The sequence below is a fragment of the Eumetopias jubatus genome, unplaced genomic scaffold (assembly GCF_037043125.1).
Source record: "Eumetopias jubatus isolate StellerSeaLion01/CBP00866 unplaced genomic scaffold, mEumJub1_p1.0 scaffold_4, whole genome shotgun sequence".
NCBI lineage: Eukaryota > Metazoa > Chordata > Mammalia > Carnivora > Otariidae > Eumetopias > Eumetopias jubatus.
The window spans coordinates 32,849,844-32,875,597 of record NW_028274810.1 but is presented as its reverse complement, the minus strand read 5'-3'; the positions used below and the strand labels follow the sequence as shown (position 1 = coordinate 32,875,597).

The following is a 25,754-nucleotide window of genomic DNA, read 5'->3' as shown; positions in this document are numbered from 1 at the left end:
AGGCTGATAGCTGTGAACTTGAACCACTAGGTTCTGACTTAAAATGGGAAACATTAGGAAGTATGAGGGCAGGAGAAGAGGGAAGTCAAGGTGTTTGTTTCCCTCTCTCCTTGCCTATTTTCACAGCATTGGTTCCACTGTGGCTATAGCTCCTGTTGGACAGTCCCTTTTCCAAGGTTCCATTCTCATTGGATTCTGGTAATTAGTGCCTCTTGCCCATTGAGGCTAGGGGTGGTAATGGATTTCTACTGTTGCTGGAATCAGTTGCTTTCCATTCTTGTTGGTTCTTTAACCTTAATCACACCTCTATAAAGAGCCAATTTTTATTTTATTTTTTTAAAGGTTTTATTTAGAGATAGCGAGAGCAGGAACACAAGCAGGGGGAGTGGGAGAGGGAGAAGCAGGCTTCCCGCTGAGCAGGGGGCCCGATGCGGGACTTGATCCCAGGACCCCGGGATCATAACCTGAGCCGAAGGCAGACACTTAATGACTGAACCACCCAGGCGCTCCTATAAATAGCCAGTTTTTAAAATTCAAACTCTTTGGGGCACCTGGGTGGCTCAGTCGGTTAAGCGTCTGCCTTTGGCTCAGGTCATGATCCCAGGGTCCTGGAATCAAGCCCCACGTCGGACTTCCTGCTCAGTGGGGAGTCTGCTTCTCCCTCTCTGCCCCTCCCCCTGCTCATGCGCGTGCTCTCTCTCTCTCTCTCTAAAATAAATAAATAAAATCTTTTTAAAAATAAATTCAAACTCTTTGAGTGTGCAGTTTCTTTGCTGCTGGGACTCTAACTGGTATTTCCCAAGTCTGTGTTGCCTTCAGAAGCCCATGGAAGGCCAATTAATAGAAGACCAATTAATGCGATATCTGCCATATTGTACGTTTACAAAGTCTTGCCTTTCTTGGCTCTTGAATTTTCCATGCTTTGCTTTTTGTCCCTTTTTTTCCTTTTCAGCAGTGGAGCCTAGCTTTCAATTTCTTCTATTAGAGGCTCGCCAACTTTCTTGATTCACAGCATCCTCAGTGTTCTAGGTTTTGTTTTGTTTTGTTTTTTTTAAACAATGTGTGTCCAGGCCAGAAGAAATATCCAACAATTTCATTTATTGAGAAATACTAACTAAAAAGCTTCTGTGCAACGAAGGAAACATGAACAAAATGCAAAAGCATCCTACAGAATGGGAGAAAGTATTTGCAAGTCATAGATCTGTTAAAGGGTTAACATTCAAAATATATAAAAAGGTCTTATAACCCAATAGCAAAAAAGTCTGTTTAAAAAATGGACAGAAACTGAATAGACATTTTTCTAAAGAAGACATTCACATAGTCAACAGGTACATGAAAAGGAGCTCAGCATCACTAATCAAGGAAATGGCAAGTCAAAACCATAATGAGATAACCTCACACCTGTTAGATGGCTGTCATCAAGAAGACAAGAGGTAACAAGTGTAGACAAGAATGTGGAGAAAAAGAAACCTTTGTACACTGTTGATGGGAATGTAAATTGGTGCAGCCACTATGAAAAAATAGTATGAAAGTTTCTCAGAAAATTAAAAATAGTACTACCATATGATTCGTCAGTCCCACTCCTGGGTGTATATTTAAAAGAAATGAAAATAATATCGAAGAGCTGTCTGCACTTCCATGTTCATTGCAGCATTATTCACAATGGCCAAGTTATGGAAACAACCTGTCAACAAATGAATGGACAAAGGAGATGTGAGATACATATGGAACATTAGTCAACCATGAGAAAGAGGAAATCCTGCTATTTGCAACAACATGGATGACCTTGAGGACATTATGAGCCAGACATAGACAAATAAGCCAGACAAAGACAAATGCTGCATGGTATCATTTATATGTGGAATCTTAAAAAAATAAAAATTAAAAAAGTCGAACACCCAGAAATGAGGTAGAGGAGTGGTTGCCAGGAACTAGGGGGTGGGGAAAATATGGAGAGATTGGTTAAAAAAAAAAAAAACTTTTAGTTATAAAATGAATAAGGTCTGAGCACCCAGTGTATAATATGGTAACTGTAATAACACTGTGTAAATGAATTTTTTTTCATTTAAATTCAGTTAGCCAACAGTGTAAATGAAATTTACTGAGAGAATAGGAAATACGTGAAATGATGGATGTGTTAATTAGCTAGATGGGAGGAATCTTCATAGTGTATACATATATCAAAATATCATGATATACACTTTAAATATACACAATTTCATTTAAAAAGTTACTTAAAAATATTTAGTATTTATGTATTAACAAACTAGTACTTTTTGAGTGGAAAAATTGAGAGAAAAGATAATTTTATTTCATTTTTATGTAACCAGTTATTTACTAATGAAGTCTGCCTGTTGTATACTATATAATTTCTCAAAGCATGGAATCAGATGGAACACAGCACCCTTACCTCCTCTTACACATTGATTTTTCGTGTGGAAAAATCAATTGTTGAAAATCCAGTTTAGCAAAGATAAGATGTCATCAAAAGGAGTGTGGTACATTCTGATGTTGAAACTGAACTTACCGTGAGCTAGTATTTCTTATGGTGTCCCACAGGTGTCACTGTGTTTCCTTTGTAAAGTTAAAATATCGTCCAATGCCCTAAGAGTTCCTCACAGTTTGGAAACTTCAGCCTTCCTGATGCTTCGCTTCTTTTTCTGCTAGATGTATGCTGGGTTTTTTTAATTGCAGCACATTTTTTAGGCTGTTCTCCTTCCTATCCTACTTGTATGGCTGATTCAATGTCTCTTATCTTTTTCTGTTTACTTTCAGGCCTTAAAGAGACTTCATACAAATCATACAGGTGCCTTAGATCTACCACAGTTTTTTCTTTGATCCTAGGTTCAAATTCATAATACCAAATGAAGCACAAGTTGGGACAGAATACTGTCCCATGAGTAGCTCAGATCATACTGCTCAGCTATTTTGATAGTGATTTTACTCCATGTAGAAATTTATTGCTCTTAGAGTTTGACATTACCTAGAAAGGTGTCCTTGCTTTCTAGAACTGGCCTGCTTCATCTGGAAAATTGCCAGCAAGTAAGCAGTCACACTTAGAGTGTAAATTCAGTTAACATTAGTGACATCACTTTATATAAAAGGTATTTTCCTTTTTAGGTGCTCTTTTCCTGCTTTACCTGTCCAAATCACACTGGATGTTAGGGATTGAAGTAGATTTAGGGTTCCATGAAACAGTGTTAAGTATTGACATAAAAGAGCTTAATCTGCTCTAGATCACAGTCACCCTCCCCCCTTAAATTGTAGAGAGTCATATTCACAAGGAACAATGCAAAGTCACAAAATGCGAAGAGCTTTATACCTAAAATCTCAATGTAGAACTCCAGGAAAGCTAGTCGTCCATCTCATATCTTAAGATCTTTCTAACACACTTCAGTTTAAAACACGGAATGAAATGAAAGCAGAAAGAGAAATGAGTCAGTACATTTTATCAGAGTGGCTAGAATAAATACAGATGAAATGATTGGACCTCTTCTCGTCCAGAGAAAGATACAATCTTAACCATGTGTTAAGTAAAGTATAAGAACTTTTAGCAAATACTAATTCCATCCCCAGCATCTGTACCCTTTCATCTCTCTGCCTGTTCCATCACAGGTCTTCCTCCCTGACACTGTGGAATAAGACGGGAGAAAGTGCACCTCTCCTCTAGTCTGAAATAGTGTAGTGTAAATTACCAATCCCTGGTTCAGTTAATTCATCTAGTTTATTTCCCAAAATAACTTCCCAGAATACTTAAACTTTAAATGCCATTTGCTGATCTTAAAAGAATTATGCTCTACTCATATTTCCTCTTTCATGACAGATATTGTCTCGTAGTAATTGTGTTTCAGACAGAAGGAGGAGGTGGCCCTGGGTTCACATACTGCCATTTATATCTTTTTCTGATTAGTTACGAGACCTTCTGGTGCATTGTGTTTTTACTCATTTTTTTTTAATGTTCTGTTTTTTTATAAGTGTTCTTTCTCTTTGTTTTCATCAACTCATTATTTAAGGTGAAAAGATTTGTTATTGTGTATACTAGAAGCTTATGTAATAGGCATAAGTTCATAAATCGAAAGTTCTTATATGAAAGAAACAACTTATTACTTAGTTGAGCCTAAGGGGGGAGAATGTTTAGCTCTTTTTGTGGATGGTCTGTAAAATCCTGAAAAACAAAGTAATGGAGAGGTCTGGTGCTTTCTAATTAAAATGTATGTAGATTATAACCTATATGTAGGTTAGTTTATGGCTTGACCCCGTTTTTATAAACTGTGTTCTAATTGATTGTTAAAACCTTAAATATGTTTTTCCACATAAGCATTATTTTTAATGATTACAGAGTATTCTCTCATGTGGATATGGTATAATATACTATTTACTGGACATTCAGGCTGTTGCTAATATGCTGCCTTCTGTGGGGGAGAAGGGTTATAATAAATGAACATCTTTTTGTATAAAATTTACTCTGAATTTCCCCTTCCTACCTGCACAGGCCCCTGCTATCACTAGTCCTATTACTGGTGGTATTCTTTTGAAGATTAAATGACCCTATACTTTTAAAGTGCTACAGTGTGTAGCACACTGTAAGTGCAGAATAAATGCTATCTGCAGACCTTTCCCTGACTCAACATTGGGATAAGGAAATAAGACAGTTTGAAATGGGTTCTTTGAGAAGAGCACTGAGGTCTTTCAGTAATAGCACAGTAAGTGATACCAAGACTGAAGCTGTGACATGGGGAAGAGTTTCTGTGGTCATTGTTCTGTATTGGTTGTTCCCAATTGTGTATTTGTAAAAAAGGAATATCTTAGCTGGAGACTGGTGGCATATAAATTTCTTCCTTGGAGTTAAAATATGTAAGTTTGTTAAAATAATATGTAATAGAGAAACATTACAAAGCACTCTTTAAAATAGTGTGACTTTTGTGTGTGTTATCTTTGTTTATTGTATTTGTATTTTATATTTTTTGTGATCTTTTATTCAAGTGTGTGTCCAATGATGTCTTCTGTTTTTTTTTTTAATTATCCTAGTCACGTGAACTGGAAATTTCAGTTTATTGGCGTGATTGGCGATCTCTGTGTGCTGTAAAATTTCTGAGGTTAGAAGATTTTTTAGACAACCAACGGCATGGCATGTGTCTCTATTTGGAACCACAGGGTACTTTATTTGCAGAGGTAATAAATGTATTTTATTAAATGTGCATTACTATAATTGAAATTATGTATGTAGGCAGCATGATGTAGAAGTGGAAAGAGTATTAGGCTGAACTACAGGCAACTTGAATTCTTCGCTCAACTCCACTACTGCATAGGTATATTACCTTAAGACAAGTCATTTATCCTGTCTAGGTCTGTTTTCTCACCTAGAAAATAAGGAGTTGGGCTTAAATTATATCTAAGATTCTCTTAAGTTTTCAAAACATAGAAGTTTAGTGAATTTCATGAACCATAAATCCAAAGTTGTACTCATGTCAACTTGAATTTTCTTCATTGCAGGTTACCTTTTTTAATCCAGTTATTGAAAGAAGACCTAAACTTCAAAGACAAAAGAAAATTTTTTCAAAACAACAAGGTAGTTACTAAGGAATCAAACATAATGTCTTTTGGTGTATCGTTATACATAGAAGATCTGCATTTAAAAGTGATGCCCATCTTTGTTTTTTGTTTTTCTTTTATTCATTCATTTCTAACTTTTTTAACTAAGGAACATTTCAAACATATCCATAAGTAGAGAGACTAGTACTATGTATCATCACTCAGCCTCAACAACAGTCAACTCATGGCCAGTTTTGTTTCATCTATATCCCATCTACATACTACCTCAGATTATATGAAGCAAACATAGATACCATATTGATTCTTCCATAAATATTATAGTTAGTATCTCTAAAAGTTCATTCTTTTTTTTTAAGAGAATTCTTTTTTAAACCTTAGCCACATGTCATTGCTAGACTTAAAAAAACAAACAGTGCCTACCTATTTATTTTTAAAACTATTTTCACTATTTTGCACCAGCCTTTAATAACAGATGGTTAAGAACTATTTTTTAAGTGACAGATTTTATTTGTTCTTCATAAATTATAAACCAATGAATATGAATTTTTAAATTATGGCTTTTGGTAATCTATAAAAAATTCCTTATTCTGTTTTCTTTATTCACAATATCCACAGGCAAAACATTTCTCAGAGCTCCTCAGATGAATATTAATATTGCCACTTGGGGAAGGCTAGTGAGAAGAGCTATTCCTACAGTAAATCATTCTGGCACCTTCAGCCCTCAAGCTCCTGTGCCGGCTACAGTGCCTGTGGTTGACGTACGCATCCCTGAACTAGCACCTCCCGTTAGGTATGTGGCTACGATTTTTAAGCATCGCTTTTAGGAAATAGTTATTTTTAACATTCATACATACTGCTTACAGTGGGTCTAGTAAAAGTCTGTTTTTTTCCAAATAGTATTTTGAAATTAGTGTTCTGCTTACTTTAAAATAATAAAAAAGTAAAATTGCTTTAATTTTAAAGCTATTTAAAATATATACTTTTGATTACTGTTTTTGGTGAATTACTTTATCTTCTATAAGTGATTCTACAGTAACCAAATTGGACTTTGATCTTGAACATGAACCTCCTCCGGCCCCACCACGTGATTCTTCCCTTGGAGAAATAGATGAATCTGCTAAATTAAGAGATTCGGATACACCAGGACAGGCAAGGCATTTTAAATCTTGTATAATTCCTTTTCACCAAATGAATTACTGATAAAAGCATCATACATCATAATGAATGAGATGTACATATCAATTAATTTAAATTGCTTATGTGAACTGTGTTATGTTTCTTGTGAGTAAACATAAAACCTCTGGAAGCTCGTGGGCCAGTACAGATGGAATAGGCTGCTGAAGGTAAAAGGAGCATAGGAGCATGGTTGCTATTAGATGATATATTGCTTCAAACACTCTTCATCTTAACTTGGTTAACATGATTTCTGGATATGCATTGAAGATGATAATGTGTTCATTTTTCAAATTTTTAAAATAAGTGTAATAATAGAATTAATAACTGTAAGAATGTCCATTTTCTGAATTTTACTTTTCTTGCTAATATTTATATGGACTCTTGACATTTTTAAACTTTAACTTTAACAAATAAGTTGTTTTCTCAATGTTTCTATGATTTAATGAGTATTTAATATTTTATAGGATTCAGAAACTGTCTTTGATATTGAGAATGACAGAAATAGCATACTTCCGAAATCTCCATCTGAATATGAGCCTGATACTTCTCAACCAGGCCTAGGATACAGTGGTATTCGAGAACTTGAGAATAGAAGGTAAAGAATATATATACACAGCTTTGCTACTACATGTTTGGACCCATACTTTTGCCTTATTTTTAATTGACATACTGTTTTCAGATCTCAACCGATGTTTCAGTTTAATCTACAAGACTTCAGATGTTGTGCTGTCTTGGGTAGAGGACATTTTGGAAAGGTAATCTTTTAAGTTTTCTTGGAATGAGTACAAAAGTAATGACTCAAATAGAAAATACTTATTTTAATCTCATTTCAGGTGCTTTTGGCTGAATATAAACACACAAATGAGATGTTTGCTATAAAAGCCTTAAAGAAAGGAGACATTGTGGCCCGAGATGAAGTAGACAGGTTAGTTTTTTTTTAATGAAATTGTTTATTTTTCTGAAGTTTTAACTTAAGATCATGAAAATTGATATATATATTGCAACAGGAAGACTTTCCATTTCCATAATATGTGAAAAAACTAATGTATCTATACTTGATATAAGGTAGGCATTAATTATTGTTTTTCTTTCTAGCCAGCTTCTCCTTATGACACTGGTTAGTGGGTACCAAGGAAAGATGATGAAATGTTTAAATTAAGTCTGTTAAGTTTTTTATACTTGGAGATGGTAAAGTGTTTATATGGAACAGGAACTGTTACTCATCTGTAGTTGGATGAGACTATTTCCCATTTCATATTACAGAAGTAATAGAATGTCAGTTACAGGTAATCTGCACTTAACTGAGTGGTTAATATATTCTGCTTTTTAATATGCACCTGTATCTATTTTTTCTTTCATTTTTCTGAAAATGGTATTTTATAACCAGAACATCTTTTTTTTCTTTTTTAAATTAAAGATTTTTATTTATTTATTTGACACACAGAGACAGAGAGAACACAAGCAGGGGGAGCGGGAGGCAGAGGGAGAGGAAGAAGCAGGCTCCCTCGATCCCAGGACCTCGGGATCATGACCTGAGCCAAAGGCAGACACTTGACCAACTGAGCCACCCAGGCATCCCTAACCAGACCATCTTTCCTGTCTGGGTTTAATAAATGTAAATTGATATGGATACATCTTTATATACAATTTTTAAAATGCATGGACTCGGGGGACAGTATTATAATTAGGTTAGAGAATATGCTTTAAAGACTGTCTTAATAGGGTGATTAAATACAAAATTATTGTATAACAAGTGGCATATTTATTACAGAAAGAGACTTTCATTTGATATTTATAAGCAGTATTTGTTTTAAACCACTTGGAAGCATCAGTTGATATTAATAGAAGACAGGCCTATATTGAAAAGAGCCAGGACTATGAGTGAAAAGACTGGCTTCTCTATTCCTGGTTGTTCCTTCTTAATTAATGATTTGACCCCAGGGTAATTCACTGAACATCTTTGAACCTCAGTTAACTCACATATTTTTAAAACATATTTTTTGATAATGCTTTCTTTAACGAATTAAGTGCTATACACACACACGCACACCCCAAATTGCTACTTTTCATGATTTTTCCCCATGATATGGAAAGTTCTTTCTTTCTTTTTATGATTTATTTATTTATTTGAGAGATTGAGAGTGCGTGCACTCAGGCTGGGGAGGGGCAAAGGGAGAGAAACTCAAGCAGACTCCACTCTGAGCCTTGAGCCCCACAAGAAGCCCATCTTGGGGTTCAGTCTCACAACCCTGAGATCATGACTTGGGCTAAAATCAAGAGTCGGTCACTCAACCAACTGTGCCACCCAGCCACCCTGGGAAGTTCTTAGAATTAGGATAGATCTTGAAAATGAAGTTTTCCTTTATGTAAAAAAAAAAAAAAAAAAACTCCTTTTGGATTTGCCTATTTATTTTTTACCTGTTTTCCATATCCCTCAATTACATCAAAATAAACTCTTTCTTGATATATAAAACTACTCAGGATTTTGCTGAATATTAATATAATATTCTGTGCACCATAGGATATGTTTAGAACTGTATTTTTATTTTACTGAAGTAGTTGGTTAAAGCAAACTTTTAATCACACTGTCAGTCTTTTTATAACTGCAGTAATAACTAGGGCCAAATATTTTTATTTTATGGAAGAATATTTGCTTTATTCCAGATCTGTGAATGGTAAATTCATTGTTTTCCAAAAATAATAGTAAACTGGTACTACTTCTCTTAATCTTGGTGGTTTATATAGCTTCCTGCTACCTGGTTACTACTACTTTGAGCCAAGTCTTTATAGAAGAACACTTTCTAATTAAATCTAGACAGAATAACAATACTACTATTAAGGAAGAATGTCCAGATTAGAGGATGGAGCTTTAGCCAGAGCCTAAGGCTATTACCCCTACTGAAAATTAATCCAGTCTTGGTGAAAAGTTGATGAGTGATCCTTACTAACTTCAGTTATAAATCCACATATTCAATAACGAAGTAAAATAATCTTCAGTAGAACTCGTACAAAAACAGAAATAGAAAATCTGGAGAAGTAAAACTCAGTGTTAGAAGGAATTTGAGGAAGGCAGCAAAAAGGAGCAATTAGAGGAAAGCAAGAAAAGAATAGAAAATTAGATGAACATATTTTGAAAAGTAATACATATTTATAACTTGAAATTCTGAATAGTAAACAAACTAATAAGCAGATTGCTTTATATCCCTAGTTCATCCTTTTAATAGATCCATAGAATTTGATGTTATTGCATATTACTGGGGTTTTTTTTGTTTTTTTTGTTTTTTGAATAGATGTTTCCAAAATACTTAGTGACAGTTTTCCTTTCTAAGTTTTCTTTCTCTAGTCTGGATTTTATTATTTTACTTAGAAAACTGCTTTTTTTTTTTTTTAACAGATCATAGAAAATTCCAAATCAGTGTCTTTTTGAAATGAAAATTATGAACTCCAAATGTGATTCATTTACAAAGATTGCATTCTCCACCTACCATTAGTAGAAAATTCTCTGTCCTATCTATGCCCAGTCCTGAGTAAGAATGTTAAATTTATGTCCCTGTAGTCCCTCCTCATTCAGCTTCCTTTTCTTACCAGTTTATATTTCAAGACAACAGAATATTACTGGAATTATATTGGTTGGAAGTATACTTTTGCAGTCATAGAACAAAAGCACAGCTAATCAGATATTGTAAGTATACACTGGGGCGCCTGGATGGCTCAGTCAGTTAAGTGTCTGAATTTGGCTCAGGTCATGATCTCAGGGTCATGTAATTGAGTCCAGAATCTGGCTCCACACTCAGCAGGGAGTCTACTTTTCCCTCTCCCCCTACCTCTCCTCCCAGTCATGTTTTCTCTCTCTCTCTCTCTCTCTCTCTCTCTCTCTCTCTCAAATAAATAAATAAATGCTTATTTTATGTATAAATAAATATACATTTATTTATATTTAAAAACCTGTACATACATATAAAATATGTGTGAATATGATTCAACCCTAAGACCTTAGTCTTATTACAGTGTTGTTTTCCACTGACCAAAGTAGCTATTTATACAAGTTTTTAAGTTTCTAGACTGTCTATTGATGTACTGAACTCTGAAGGAAGTGCACAAAAAATGTTAGGATGGAATTAGTTGCTTAGGGAAATAAGATATAAGTACATTAGTTATGTAAATAAAAGCCTAGATATGTTTGAGTTTAAAATAAATAGTACAGACAGTAGGAGCTCAAAGAAAGGGGAACATCATGGTATGCGGATGGATTTAGGTAAGACCTTGTAAGAGAGTGGATTTGTGCTATTCTTTGGCACATGGAAGATGCTTGGGAATATGGAGAGAAGTTAAATGACAATTAGAGGGATATGTTCTGGACAGAATGAATAAAATTTGAAGTTTTTGAATAAGGTTGGATTGTTCCATGAACTTTTAAGGGGAATATACAATTTAGGTAAGGTTGGGAAAAGTTAGACTCTTACAGAGTAGCTTTTTGGTGTGCTGTGAAATGCTTGAGATTATTATGACAATTTTGGTCTATAAAGAACCTGCCACCTTTACCTAAGAGTCTGAGACATCTATCCATTCCTCATCAGTATTACTAGTCCTCATCAAAGCCTTCCTGGGAATGGCATTAAAGCCATTTAGGAGGCATTCTGATCAGTGATTCTCAATCTTTTACATCATTTACATGTTCAACACAGGTCTAACCTAATACCCATCCATGAGAATTAGTGATTCACCCATAATAAATTAGTAATTCACCCATAAATATAAACTATATAGACAATGAAGAGACAGTGTTTGTTATCTACTTGAGCCTAAACATCTTGTCATTTTGTTTTTGTCTAAATATTTTATCTACAGTACTCAAAATTTAGATTTATTTCATAAATCCATTGTTTTAGAAGCCATCTTAATCAGTCTTACCCAATTGGACATTATTTTCCCATATACTTAAGAGGTGATGAAAATCAAAGCTATTAGCTTTTTTAAAGTCTTCTTTTGAATTTATTTCAGATAATCACTTACTTTGTAATAACACTTAGAAACCTTGCCAAATATATGTAGACATAACCCTAGTTTTAAAACAATTACACTGGGACTTTCTATTTCTGAGTACGTATAAAATCATAAACAGATTGTGTGAAATCAGAGAGAGGGTAAGAGTTTGTCTAGAGTATGACCTTGTTAAGTGGAGTTTAAACACTATTCCATAATAGCTGCATTTACTGTCAGTATTTAAAACTGAACAGATGTTTTAGTTAATCCAGAAGACAACTATATTAACATAGCATTAAAAAGTCCATGTTCCTTCTACACAACAGGTATGTTTTTTTTTATTTATTTAAATGCAGTTAATTAACATATAATGTATACTTGGTTTCAGAGGTAGAGGTCAGTGATTGATCAGTCTTAAATAAAACCCAGTATTATATAAGTGCCCTCCTTAATGTATATCACCCAGTTACCCCATCCCCTGACCTCCCTTGCCTCCAGCAACCCTCAGTTTGTTTCCTATGATTGAGACTCTCTTACAGTTTGTTTCCCTCCCTCTCTGGTTTTGTCTTGCTCTTAAATGTTTTTAAAATTCTACTTAAATTTTTTTTTGAGTCATAGCAATGTAGTCTGGATACCCAAATAAATACTTTATCTTTAAAATTACCTTTTTAAAAAATAACTCCTTAAAAGACCCAAAAGAAAGAAGAATGGATCTACCTCCCTCTAACATTAGCATTTTTTGGCATTTTGAAATTAACAACAATAACAAAAATCTAAGCAATCTTTTAATTTTAAAAATAAAGGCATTGTTAATGCTTTTAAACAAACATTAATGTCAATAAAGTGCCTATTTTATATTAGAGACATAATCTAATTGTTAATAAAATGTATATTAATATCTTTATTTTGATCAGTTGTTTACAATATGTTAATTCCAACTTGTAGTTGAATAATATTTGATGGGCGCCTGGGTAGCTCAGTTGGTTAAACATCCAACTCTTGGTTTCTGGTCAGGTCATGGTCTGAGGGTCATGAGATCCCACCCCGAGTTGGTCTCCATACTCAGCTCAAAGTCTGTTTGGGATTCTCTCGCTCTCCCTCTCCCTCTGCTCCCCCTGCTCACTCGCTCGCTCACCTACTCTCTCTCTCAAATAAATAAATAAAATCTTTTAAAAAAAAATAATATGTGACCTGGTTTTCTTCTACTTTGAGTTTTAAAGTCAAGTTGATTACTAAATATTTTCAAGGAAAGAAAGAATGGTATTTTTTGCTATTTAGGTAAAATTAATGTTCCAGAGTCTGTAAGGTTGACCACTGTTCTTTGTAGCAGCTTGTAAGAGTCACGAGCTGCTACAAAGGCAAAACCTGTGATCACTATAGATTTTTACAAATTAGATCATTCTCAAGGAACTTTCTTAAAGCATGTTAATAGAATTCTCTGTGTAGTCTATTTTCCAGTCAGCCTTCGAAATTAAAGTTTTATGCAGCATATCATTACCTTTCAACTTCATATTTTATATGAAAAAATATTTGAATACTATAGCTTATGAATTATAAATACTGTCCTTGAAATTACCTTCATCACAAATTTTATATTTTTTAAATTATTCTTGGGGTGCTTGGGTGGCTCAGTTGAGCGTCCCACTCTTGATTTCGGCTCAGGTCATGATCTCAGGGTCCTGGGATTGAACCCCATGGGCTCCCTGCTCAGAGGGGAGTCTGCTCCTCTCCCTCTCCCTCTGCTCCTCCCCGACCACGCAGGCACGCTCTCTTTCTCTCCCTCTCTATAAAATAAATCTTAAAATTTTTTTAAAAATTATTCTTTAGGTTGTTAAATTCTCACCAATTCCTGATAAATGTTCACAGTTTACCCCTAAGTAAGATTTCTTTAACTATGACCACTAGCCCTGTAGTTGCTACTCTGATACTATAAATGTGAACTTTGATCTTTATGTCATGCTAATATTTTAGTTTTCATTGATATATTTCAATTACAGTTATATATATCAAATAGACCAAATTTTTTAAAGTAAAACTAAGACATATTTTATGGTTTTAAAGTTATAATAGGTAAGAACTTTGCTTATTTTAGAGTTCAGTAATTTTTTAGAGAATGTTACTTCCAACTGGAACTTTTTTTATTTTTAAATGTTTTCTCTTACAGCCTGATGTGTGAAAAAAGAATTTTTGAAACTGTGAATAGTGTAAGACATCCCTTTTTGGTGAACCTTTTTGCATGTTTCCAAACCAAAGAGCATGTTTGCTTTGTAATGGAGTATGCTGCCGGTGGGGACCTAATGATGCACATTCATACTGATGTCTTTTCTGAACCAAGAGCTGTGTGAGTATGCTTTAGACATTTCTCTGAGTTTTCTTCATGACAGGTTTCTTGCTAGGAAGGAAGAAAGCTCTCTGAACTTTTTTTTTCTTTCCATGAATGGAAAGTTTCTGCAAAGAATATGAAAACTCACCTTACTTACCTTTTTGCCATATATAAATGTATTTTACTCTGTTGTACATGTTGAAAAATTTATAGATTACCCTAAATCATACTTGATAATTTAGATACACAGTTTAGGTTCATTTTAGTAAAATTGCTTTTTTTTCTATTTTCTTCCTAGGGAATGCCATCTAGAATCATGGCTTTATTTTATTTTTTTAAAACCATGGCTTTAAATACTAACTATGCTCAAAGTATATTGTTAAATGAAAAAAGAAAGTATAAAGGAGTCTCTATCGTGTATTTGTATAAAATATTTATATTTGCATTTTAAAGGGTAATAAGTTAAAAGAATATAAATTAAATATTTGTTTGCATGTGCTTACAATATCTCTGAAAGGACATAAAAGAAACTTGTATGCATATTGCCACCAATGAAAGGTGTAAAAAGCAAACTTTTCACTCTCTTTTTGTAAGTTTTTGCTTTTTCAAATGCATAAAAGTAATAGGAAATACATGAGATTAAAAATACATGTATATATATTTTCTCCCTACTGTTATCCCAGTTTTATAGCTTTTCAAGTAGTGAAGCTAGGATTTGAACCTCGGAAAGTGCTCTGAGTAGCCACACTCTGTATGCCAATGTTTACCAACTTTATATCTCCAGCCCTGACTTCTTGCCTAAACTTCCAACTCCAATAACATTGAGCACCAACTTGACTTCCCTTTGTATGACTAATAAGTATTTCTCTTTGCAAACTGAATTCCTGATTTTTCCCATTTCCCCCCAACCTTACCCACCACTCCCAGGCCTGCTACTCTTCTAATCTTCCCCTTCTTAATAAATGGCAGCACGAGTAGTTCAAGGCAAAACATAGGGAATCATTTTTTTAAGGCTTTATTTTAATTGCAATTAGTAATTGCAATTATAACATACAGTGTTATATTAGCTTCAGGTGTACAATATAGTGATTCAGTAATTCCATGCGTCACCTCATCACCTGGTGCTCATCAAAGGTGCTCTCCTTAATCCCCATCACCTATTTAACCCATCCTTCCAACCACCTGCCCTCTGGTAACCATCAGTGTGTTCTCTATAGTTAAGAGTCTGTTTCTTGATTTGAGGGAATCGTTTTGTTTTTTGGTTTTTGGTTTTTTTTGAGGGAGTCATTCTTGATCCTTTTTTTCCCCTCACATGCAACATCCAAATTATCAGGTCTGATCAACCTACTTTCAAAACATCCCAGATCATAAAAATCATAAACCAGTAGTAAACCTTTACTGTCTGTATTCTGACAACTGAAATTTGTGCAGCATTTTCACTTTCCCTCCTTTATTTGGTTCTGATCATGACAATTAGAAGTATATAGAGTAAATAGAAGTCCTCTCATACCTTCAAGTTTCAGATGAAGAAATAGAGGGGTTAGTTCTGGTGGTTAGTGATGCTTTCAAAACGGAGAAAAAAGCCAGAAAGTAGAAGGCTTTCCCTGAATATTTAAGGGTTAAAAGCAGAGCATCTAGACTATGCCTAGCCTGTGCTAACTGCACATAGGAATTTGATTTTGTTTTGCTATGCTCTGGCCTTTTTTAAAGAAATTTAAAATCCAGTTCTGCCTTAAGGAACTTTTATTTTTGCTGAGAATACAAGGCATATACAAATGAAACTGTTAAGCCCAATGAAATACAAGAATAAAATGCTACCTTGTAGTACTTCAAATCTGAAGTACCTCCCTTTGATAAGACCCCATTAGATTAGATAGATCTCACCTCAAATGGTATTTCTTTGAAATCCTTTCCTGAGTACCCTATCTAAAATACCACTACATTACTAATGCCCAAATCAGATCAGTCTTTTTCTATTTTATTATTTCCATAGCACTTTATTTCTACCTGAAACCATCTATTTATTTTTTATGTTTTTATTACCTGCTTCCATCACTAAAAGGGAGGATGGTGTCTATTCTGTGTATTAGTGGAAATACCTAGAAGTGTAGCTGGCACATACTAGGTGATCAGTGAATTGTTACTGACCAAGACGGTGGCATCAAAAATAATTTGTCTCCTAGCTTTGCACCATTAGACAAATTAGTTACTCTCTTTGAGAGCTTCATTTTCTGTTTCTGTAAAAGATTTAAAGGCTTGATTTGAAGTTTAATATTAAATTTTTAATGTTAAAAGCAAAAATATCCCCACATAGTACCTGATACATAGTATAGTAAGCTTCAATGAAATATATATTTTAAACAATATCCCCATTATTTGTTGAGTATCATTAGGGCAATTTGTTTACAAAAAATGAAAAAAGAAATCAAGATATTTTTATAGTTGATATGTTTTGTCACTAAAATAAGTTTCCTAAAAACTTAATATATAAAAATAACTACCTTAAGCAATTTTAGAATCGCGTCTGTTTAATGGACTTCAGCTAAATTCTTTAAACTTTCAGCAAATAATTATACAAGATCTAATGTGTAACCAAATATTTCTAAATATTTGCATTTTTAAATTCTCCCAAATTATGGTCCCATTTTTTGTAAAAATAAGTAAACATAAAACAGCTAAATTATCTACCTGTGCATGAAGTGTATTCTAAAAATTTGAACAACATTCACCAAACTAACAAGAGTAATTATCGCTATAGATGGTAGTGTCATTGGGGTGAGATGGATAGATGGATGAATGAAATACTGTGCTTTGGGACCCAGGGATATTATGTGTACGTTACAGAGAAAGTAGATAATGTATTACTTGCACAATTAAGAACTGACCCTCCTAAGTTTTTCCTTGTAAGCTATTCCACACTGAAGACAGATCTGCTTTTTTAAATTAGTTCATTTATTACCTACCTTCTCGTTTAGTAAGCCTGCCATGTGTCAGGCATTGTGCTAAACATTTAGGATAAACACTGCAAAAGACCAACATGGTCCTATTCCTCAAGAGTTAATATTTCTAGCTGGGCTCAAGTTTTCCTAAGATCCAAACCCATTTATGCAATTTCTTTACCTGCCCCAAGGCAATTCAGATTCAACATGTCTAAAGCTAACCTCATTTTCCCCACAAAACTTTGGCTACTTCTCTCTTTACCTATCATTCTACACTAAGAAGGAAAGCTCGAGAGTTATCTTAAGTTTTTCCCTCTCCTTCATCCTCTGCTGCTAGGGAGACACTAAATCTTGTGCTAATTTTAAAGTTTCTCTTGAATCCATCTCCTCCTCTGTGTTGCCCCTACATGGGAGGTTCTCATGGTCTTCCATCTGTACTACCATACCATAACAACCTTACCTATTTGGTTTCCCTCTAGATATCTACCTACTTCTACTCCAGCCTTCACACTACTCTCCCGAAAAATCTTTCTCACATAAATATGATCATTCTGCTCTGATTTAAATGGCCTGATTCTCTACTGCTAAAAAAAGAAATTTCAGTATCCATAATATGATATTCAGGGTCCTTCACAACTTGACCCCGGGCTGTGTTTTCAGTCTTGTCTCCCACTTCTTCCCCATTCTTACTTTAGCCACAAAAACTTGTTACTGGTTGTCAAATTTACACCTTTTTCACCTCTATTGCTTTCCCTCTAAGGGAATGAATGCCCTGTATTTCCCCCATGAGAGTTCTATACCTTTCACACGGTCCTTCTGCCCTTAAGGTAAATTGTAATTTCTCCAGATCAGATGTGTACTCTAAGGACTTTAGTGACACCACCTGCAGGCAAAGTTAATGGCTTCCATTGTAGAAATTGTATTTTTCTTACTTTTTAATTTTACCCCTGATATTTAGCACATGTCTTACTGTGTCTGGCACATAGTAAGGACTAAATAAATATTTGTGAAATTAGTTAACTACAGAATTCTACTTTGAAGCATAAAAGTATAAACTGGGATTCAAGAGCAGTGGAATTTATTAAACTTCTGATTTATTTCTTCAAACAGATTCTATGCTGCATGTGTAGTTCTTGGGTTGCAGTACCTACATGAACACAAAATTGTTTATAGGTGAGTAAAGTTTTGATACTTTCTAATGGCTTTTGGTGTGAATTTGAATTAAAAATAAGAAAGATATTTTGTGTCTAACCAGCTTTTTAATTTTCTTGTTCAAATGATAAGTGACCTCTAAAAATATTAAGCTCCAGTTCTTTAAAAGAAATAGTTAACACAGTAATTATATGATGAAACTCTTTGTTCTTCTTCTGCCCGTTACCTAATTAAAATAGTCAAATTATGAGTTGGCCTATGATAACAGAATTCACCAACAATATTCATTCTGGTGCATATTTTATGTTCAGCTGATCCACTGCAGAAAACTTTGATAGACCAATACTACTCAGAATTTGTTCTTGATAAAATCAGTAGCTTGTGCCAGAGTATAAAACATCACCCTGCTTCCTTAAGTGTTGCTCTCAACTAAACACTACCTGGTAACATAGCTGATGAATGTACTAGTATAAGCTCCTTATCAAGTTTCAGACCGGTAACAAAATAGTTAATAGCCCAGCAGCCAAGCAGTGGACTACACTTTGAATAGCATTGCTCTAGACTAGACAAATTCAGGAAGGCCAGTGAGAACTAGAAGACTAAAAGCATCAGTTTATTCAAACTTCTAACAGTATTTCCAGGGTAAGTGTTTTCTCATGGTCTGATTTTACTCAAAGGATAAAATATTTTTAACTTAATTTTTAATCAGTTAGCATGGATAGATAGCTTTCTCCTTATTTTACATTATTCTCTTAGCAGGTTAAACCTACACTCTTAGTACTTTATTTATACTGTGAGCTTGACAGTTTTTTCTTATTGAGTGGTGTGTAGGCAAACTTTAAACTTAGTCCAAGTCAGATTTATCACAAATAACAAATTAATAGAACCAGAGTTAAAAATACTTGAACTCCTTCCATGCTTTAAAATACATATTTGAGTAGATAAAACATTCCTTTTTAAAATATATTCTTTTCTATAGAACAGGGCAAAAATTATTTAGAAACTATATTATGTAGAGTAATAAAGCTGCCAAAAGAAAGAAGAGTGAACATTTGTAATAGAATATTTAAATCTCAAATCATAACTTGAAAAACTCACTTTTAGTAAAGAAAAAGTACAGCTCCTATTGAAATGAAATGATTTTTATCCTACATTATCTGATTTTATTGATTTTTTTTCATTTTGCATTTTTTTTTTATCCTGAACAGAGATTTGAAATTGGATAACTTATTGCTAGATACAGAGGGCTTTGTGAAAATTGCTGATTTTGGTCTTTGCAAAGAAGGTAATTGGATATTTTAAAGTTCCTTTTCTGATGGATTACTATTCCTTTGTACTTGGTAGTTTCAAGTTTGTCTATAGAGAGCAAAATGCATTTCTGACTTTAATCTTTATTAAGACGTTACAGACTGTTCACATAACCTGATTATCACATTATTAAAAATTCTGTGGATATGAATAAGGTTAGGTTTTCAGAAATCATAATATAAAACCTAAGATCTTCTTTGTATGATTAATAATTCTGTCACTACTCTGAGAAAACATTGGTTAAGCACCAAATTTTTTACTTTGCTGGGACTGTGCAGAGTACATTACATAGGCCTAATAACTTCTCCTCAGCTTCTTAAAACTTAAAACATTTTTAAATAGGAAGAAAATACGCATGTAGCTCAGAATCCTTTCTATATGTTCAAAAATAAATAAATAAAAGGGAATGTGAATCCGAGGTGGCAAAAGTGTAAAGACTGAAGGCGTAGGCACCAGACAGCCCTAGGTTTGAATCCTGGCTTTGCCACTTATTTGCTATGTTTTTGGATGAGTTACTTCGAACCTCAATGAGTCTGTAATTCCTCTTGTTTAAGAGTATTTTGAGAATTGGAGATATGTGGCCTAGTGTCTAACATACAGTAAATAGGTTATTCTCATCTTGACATTTAATACACTGCATTGTAATGAACATTGTCTGTGTCCCCCTTCTACACTGGGTAGCTTCTTGTTTCTTATTCGGCTTTGTTTCCATAGCACATGTATAATACAGTGCTTGGCACATCGTAAGTATTCTGTGAATGTCCGATTAATATAAGTAGTTGGACGAGTGAATGAGTGAACTTTGTAAATATATCTCCATCAATACCCACCAACCTCTTAATCTGAATCCAATAATATTTTTTTCTCTTATTGGACTTCCCTGTATTGAACACTGTTGATGAAAACACTTTTGTCCTTAGCCCATTGCTCTTCACTGCTTATTTTTAACTACAAGCAATATGCTAATGATTCCCAGATCTACTATTCCTTTCCTAACATAAATATTCAACTATCTACTTAACAGCTTTGAATGGCCAATAGATACCTCCAATGCTATACAAACAAAAATAGTTTCTTTTCTTCAAATACCTAGTTTGTAGTTGATGGTGCCACAATCTTCTCAATCTCCCAACTTGAAAATGTGTTACTATCCTGGACTCTGTTTTCTTCACTTTTTCACATCAAGTTAATGACCAAATTGTGCTGACATCTACCTTCTTAATATTTCTTAAATTGTTCGTTTCCCCTCCACTACTGCCAACTATCATCTTGTTTTGACAAAACTAATAGCCTCTTCACCTTTCCTCTCTAGATTGTTTTTCTCTTTCAAATCTACCTGCCATGTAGTTGCCAAAATGCTAAAAGGGCCCATGTAAATACAAATCTGACCATGGTACACCCCTGCTAAAAACCCTTCAGTGGCTAAGATGTGGTACACAGTGCCCTTCCTGGTCTGCCTGTCTTACCTCTCCAGTCAGCTGTCTTGCTGCTCTCTGCCTCGTACTTTCTGCTTCAGCAGCAATGAAGTGTTGACAGTCTATGTCCGTCCACCAGTATCATCCATCCCAACTCTATTTGCTAATTAATGTTTGCTCATCCTTCAAACTCAACTCAGGTGTTGCCTCCCCAGAAAAGTTACCTGAGGCTCCTCTCCTCTTATCCCACCTCCCAAGCCAACTGTAGGAGCCCCTCTTCAGTGTTTCCGTAATATCTTGCTCTTACTATATCATTATAAAATTATCAGTATATGGGGTGGCTCAGTTGATTCAGCATCCCCAACTCTTGACTTAGGCTCAGATCATGATCTCAGGTGTGTGAGATCGAGCCTCACGTTGGGCTCTGCATTGAGCGTGGAGCCTGCTTAAGATTCTTTCTCCTTCTCCCTCTGCCCCTCCCCTGCTCTCTCTCTCTCTCTCAAAAAAAAAGTATCAATAGATATCTGCTTTCTTCCAGTTTCCTGTAAGCACCTTAAAGACAAGAACTGTATCTTTCATTTTTATGTTTGTACCATTTGGCGTGGATGCCTAGAACTTAACAAGTACAAATATATATTGAATAACCAGACTTAGGAAACATGTTTTTCTTCATTATCATAAAAATATGTAATACATTATAATAATAATAGCTAACAATTTTTGAGCATTTACTATATGCCAAGCACTTTACTAAATGCTTCATAGGCATGATCTCCTTTAAATTGTAACAGTCTTGTGAAGGTAGATAGTAGTATTAATCCATAGATGAGGAAACTAGCCTTGGAGGTTAGACAACTTTTCTAAGCTTCTCACAGCTAACACGTGGCAAAGCAGGAGTTTAAACCCAGATTTTTATGACTCCAGAGCTTGATGTTAACTCCTTCCTTGGAGTTTTACCAATTGAAGTCCCAGCTAATTGGGGGTATTTTCACCTTTCTTTAAAAATACCAGGATAAGAAAGTTTATCAGAATGAATTAGATATGATAACTAAATTACTGTAATTGACATATATATTACATTAAAATGTCACAGATTTTATAATACTACTACTATAAACAAAAGAAAGCAAAAAATTAGAGTAGTTTTATCCTAAAAGTATGGCATTTGTAATATACTCTAGTTGTGATCAAAGCATCATAAAAGGTCAAGAAACATTAGTTCTATTTCTATCTTTCTTAACTAAAGTTTTCTTAATCTTGGCCAAGTCATTTAAAAGGCTTTTGTAGGGACGCCTGGGTGGCTCAGTCATTAAGCATCTGCCTTCGGCTCAGGTCATGGGCTCGAGCCCCGCATCGGGCTCCCTGCTCATCGGGAAGCCTGCTTCTCCCTCTCCCACTCCCCCTGCTTGTGTTCCCTCTCTCGTTGTCTCTCTCTCTCTCTCTGTCGAATAAATAAATAAAATCCTTTAAAAAAATAAAAATAAAAGGCTTTTGTAGAATATATAGATACTGTATCAGCTTTCTTTAAAATAATGTTTATTGAAGAAAAAGAAACTGGTGTGACAACGTTGACGAAATTTTGCAAAAACAAAATTTCTCCACCTTTATGTGCTAATGTATTTAATTATGCTCTTCATGTCTTGGTTCCTAGACTCACAAATTCGTTTGAGAGTTTCAGTCATTATACCTTTTAAAATTTAGAATTGAGAATTTTTCTTTCAAATTCATTCTTAATATGCTTTGTAAGGAGCTTTTTAACACTTTAGAATATATTGAGACATTATCTTCAATATGTACAATGTATATTTGAAATATATTACTGAATTATGAAAAATAAAATTATGAGGAACATAAATTTGAGAACTAGTTAACTAAAAGATTAATACCGTATCTCTATGACACATTTAGTTAACTTTTGTATTTTACTGTTTTTTTATTTCGATTCCAATATAGTTAATATATGATGTTACATTCGTTTCAGATGTACAGTATAATAGAATCAACCATTCTGTACATTACTCAGTGTTCATCATGATAAGCGTACTCTTTAATCTCCTATTTCACCCATCCCCCAGCCCACCTCCCCTCTGGTAACCATCAGTTTGTTCTCTATAGTGAAGAGTCTGTTTCTTGATTTGTCTGTTTTTTTCCTTTGTTTGTTTCTTAAATTCCACATGAGTGAAATGATATGGTATTTGTCTTTCTTTGACTTATTTCACTTAGCATTATACTCTCTAGCTCCATCCGCATTGTTCCAAATGGCAAGATTTCATTCCTTTTTATAGCTGAATAATATTCCTGTGTGTGTGTGTGTGTGTGTGTGTGTGTATGTGTGTGTGTGTATATATATATATATATACCATATCTTCTTTGGGAGGATTTCATTCCTTTTTATGGCTAAATATTGCATTGTGTATATATATATATGTATATATATATATACATAAAGAACTCTATATATATATATATATATATATATATAAAGAACACCACATGTTCTTTATCCACTCATCTATCAATGGGCACTTGGGCTACTTCCATATTTTGGCTATTTTAAATAAACATAGGGGTGCATATATCCTTTCAAATTGTGTGAGTGTTAAGTGCTAAGTGTTTTTGTATTCTTTGGGTAAATACCCAGTAGTGGGTAAATTTTTGAGGAACCTCCATTATGGAGGAACTTCCATACTGTTTTCCACAGTGGCTGCACCAGTTTGCATTCCCACCAGCAGTAACACAAGGGCTCCTTTCTCTTCACATCCTCACCAACATTTGTTTCTTGTGTTTTTGGTTTTAACCATTCAGACTGGTGTGATTTCTCATTGTGGTTTCGATTTGCATTTTCCTGATGATGAGTGATGTTGAACATCTTTTCATGTGTCTGTTGGTCATCTGTATATCTTCTTTGGAGAACTGTCTATTCATGTCTTCTGCCCATTTTTTCAGCGGATTATTTTTTGGGGTGTTGAGTTGTATCAGTTCTTTATATATATTTATATATATAAATATATATATTTATATATATATTTGGGATACTTATATATTTTGGATGCTAATCCTTTATCACATATGCCATTTGCAGATTATCTTCTCCCATTGTCCTTACATTTAGTTGATTGTTTCTTCACTGTGTAGAAGTTTTTATTTTAATGTAGTCCCAATAGTTTACTTTTGCTTTTATTTCCCTTGTCTCAGGAGACCTATTTAGAAAGATATTGCTATGGCCAATATCAGAGAAGTTACTGCCTGTGCTCTTTTCTAGGATTTTTATGGTTTCAGGTCTCATATTTAGGTCTTTAATCCATTTTGAGTTTATTTTTTGTATGGTATAAGAAAGTAGTCCAGTTTCATTCTTTTGCATGTAGCTGTCTAGTTTTCCCAGCACTATTTGTTGAAGAGACTTTCTTTTTCCCATTGCATATTCTTGCCTCTTTTGTTGAAGATTAATTGACCATATAATTGTGGGTTTATTTCTGGGGCTTTCTGTCCTGTTCCATAGATCTATGTGTCTGTTTTTGTGCCAGTACCATAATGTTTTGATTACTATAGCCTTGTAGTATAACTTAAAATCTAGACTTGTGATACCTCCAGTTTTGTTTTTCTTTTTCAAGATTGTTTTGGTGGCTAACTCTGGATTATCCAAGGGTTTGCTTTTTGGTATTTTCTATACTATACTTAATATTATTTTTGTAATGAACCAAATAAAATATTTGAAAGATTGATTTTGGAAGATGATAGAAATTGAAGCTCAGAATCAGTTTTTTGTTGTAACTTCTTAGCATCACTTGTAATGACAAGAAAGAGAAAATAAGTAAATAAAATGAAGTATAAAAATTTTATTTATCTTTACACATTAATTAAATAGAGTTACTATTGCACAGTTTTCTCTATACTAGTCCTTAACATTTTCTTTAGAAGTCTGGTATATCTTAAGTTTGGTCACCATATACAAATGTGGAATTTTAATTTTGCTTCCTAAGGATATCGTCTAATGTTTTATCTATCACCTAGATTTTTTCTTTGCTAACAAACACTTAAATTTTACCTTTTCAGGAATGGGATATGGAGATAGAACAAGCACATTTTGTGGCACTCCTGAATTTCTTGCCCCAGAAGTATTAACAGAAACATCCTATACAAGGGCTGTAGATTGGTGGGGACTTGGAGTTCTTATATATGAAATGCTCGTTGGTGAGGTAAGCACTATAAAATAGATGAAAGAGAAATGAGGAAAGATGATTGAAAGATCAAAAGATGTCATTTATAAATGACTTAATATGTCTCCTGCATAAGTGGAACTTAAGTTTTAGACATATTTATAATATATTAATAATTGCCTATGATTCTACTGTCTTGTACTCTATATCTATAACAAAAAGTCAGCTATACATTGGTCAAAATAAATATTACCTTCAGAAAGGATATCGTAGAATTAAAAGATTAACATTTTTCCCCCTCCTCTTTTCTTCAGATTAACTTAAATTTCTGGGGGGCGCCTGGGTGGCTCAGTCAGTTAAGTGTTTGACTCTTGGTTTCAGCTTAGGTCATGATCTCAGGGTCATGAGATCGAGTTCTGCATCCGGCTCCACGCTCAGTGTGGAGTCAGCTTAAGATTCTCCCCCTCCCCACCCCCACTCCCAACTTGTGTGTGCATGCACTCCCTTGCTCTCTCTAGCTGAAAAAAATTAATTTCTGGGGATAGCTTCATTTTACATAGAAATTGTTACCACTTAGGAAATGGTGAGTTATATCTAATAAATAAAGCAACAATAATTGGTTAATCTATTTTGTTATAAATTATTGGAAATGATAAATTAGAGTGGAATTGGGAAAGGGTAAATATTTAGACAAGTAATTGAAAACCGCTTAGAGGGGCTTGGTGATCTTGGGATGCAAAAAAGAAAA

The 25,754-nt window shown here is 34.1% G+C and overlaps 1 protein-coding gene across 1 annotated transcript in view; it reads left to right on the top strand.

Moving 5' to 3' along the window:
• The window catches only part of PKN2 (protein kinase N2), a 141,520-nt gene that overhangs the window by 106,325 nt on the left and 9,441 nt on the right, over positions 1-25,754 (top strand). Inside the window, exons 9-19 of the mRNA XM_028102508.2 lie at positions 5,029-5,172; positions 5,494-5,569; positions 6,169-6,343; positions 6,576-6,702; positions 7,194-7,324; positions 7,409-7,484; positions 7,563-7,654; positions 13,877-14,053; positions 18,085-18,147; positions 19,335-19,411; positions 24,903-25,045. Coding sequence (XP_027958309.1) covers positions 5,029-5,172; positions 5,494-5,569; positions 6,169-6,343; positions 6,576-6,702; positions 7,194-7,324; positions 7,409-7,484; positions 7,563-7,654; positions 13,877-14,053; positions 18,085-18,147; positions 19,335-19,411; positions 24,903-25,045 — 1,281 coding nt within the window. The remainder of the gene's footprint in view (positions 1-5,028; positions 5,173-5,493; positions 5,570-6,168; positions 6,344-6,575; positions 6,703-7,193; positions 7,325-7,408; positions 7,485-7,562; positions 7,655-13,876; positions 14,054-18,084; positions 18,148-19,334; positions 19,412-24,902; positions 25,046-25,754) is intronic.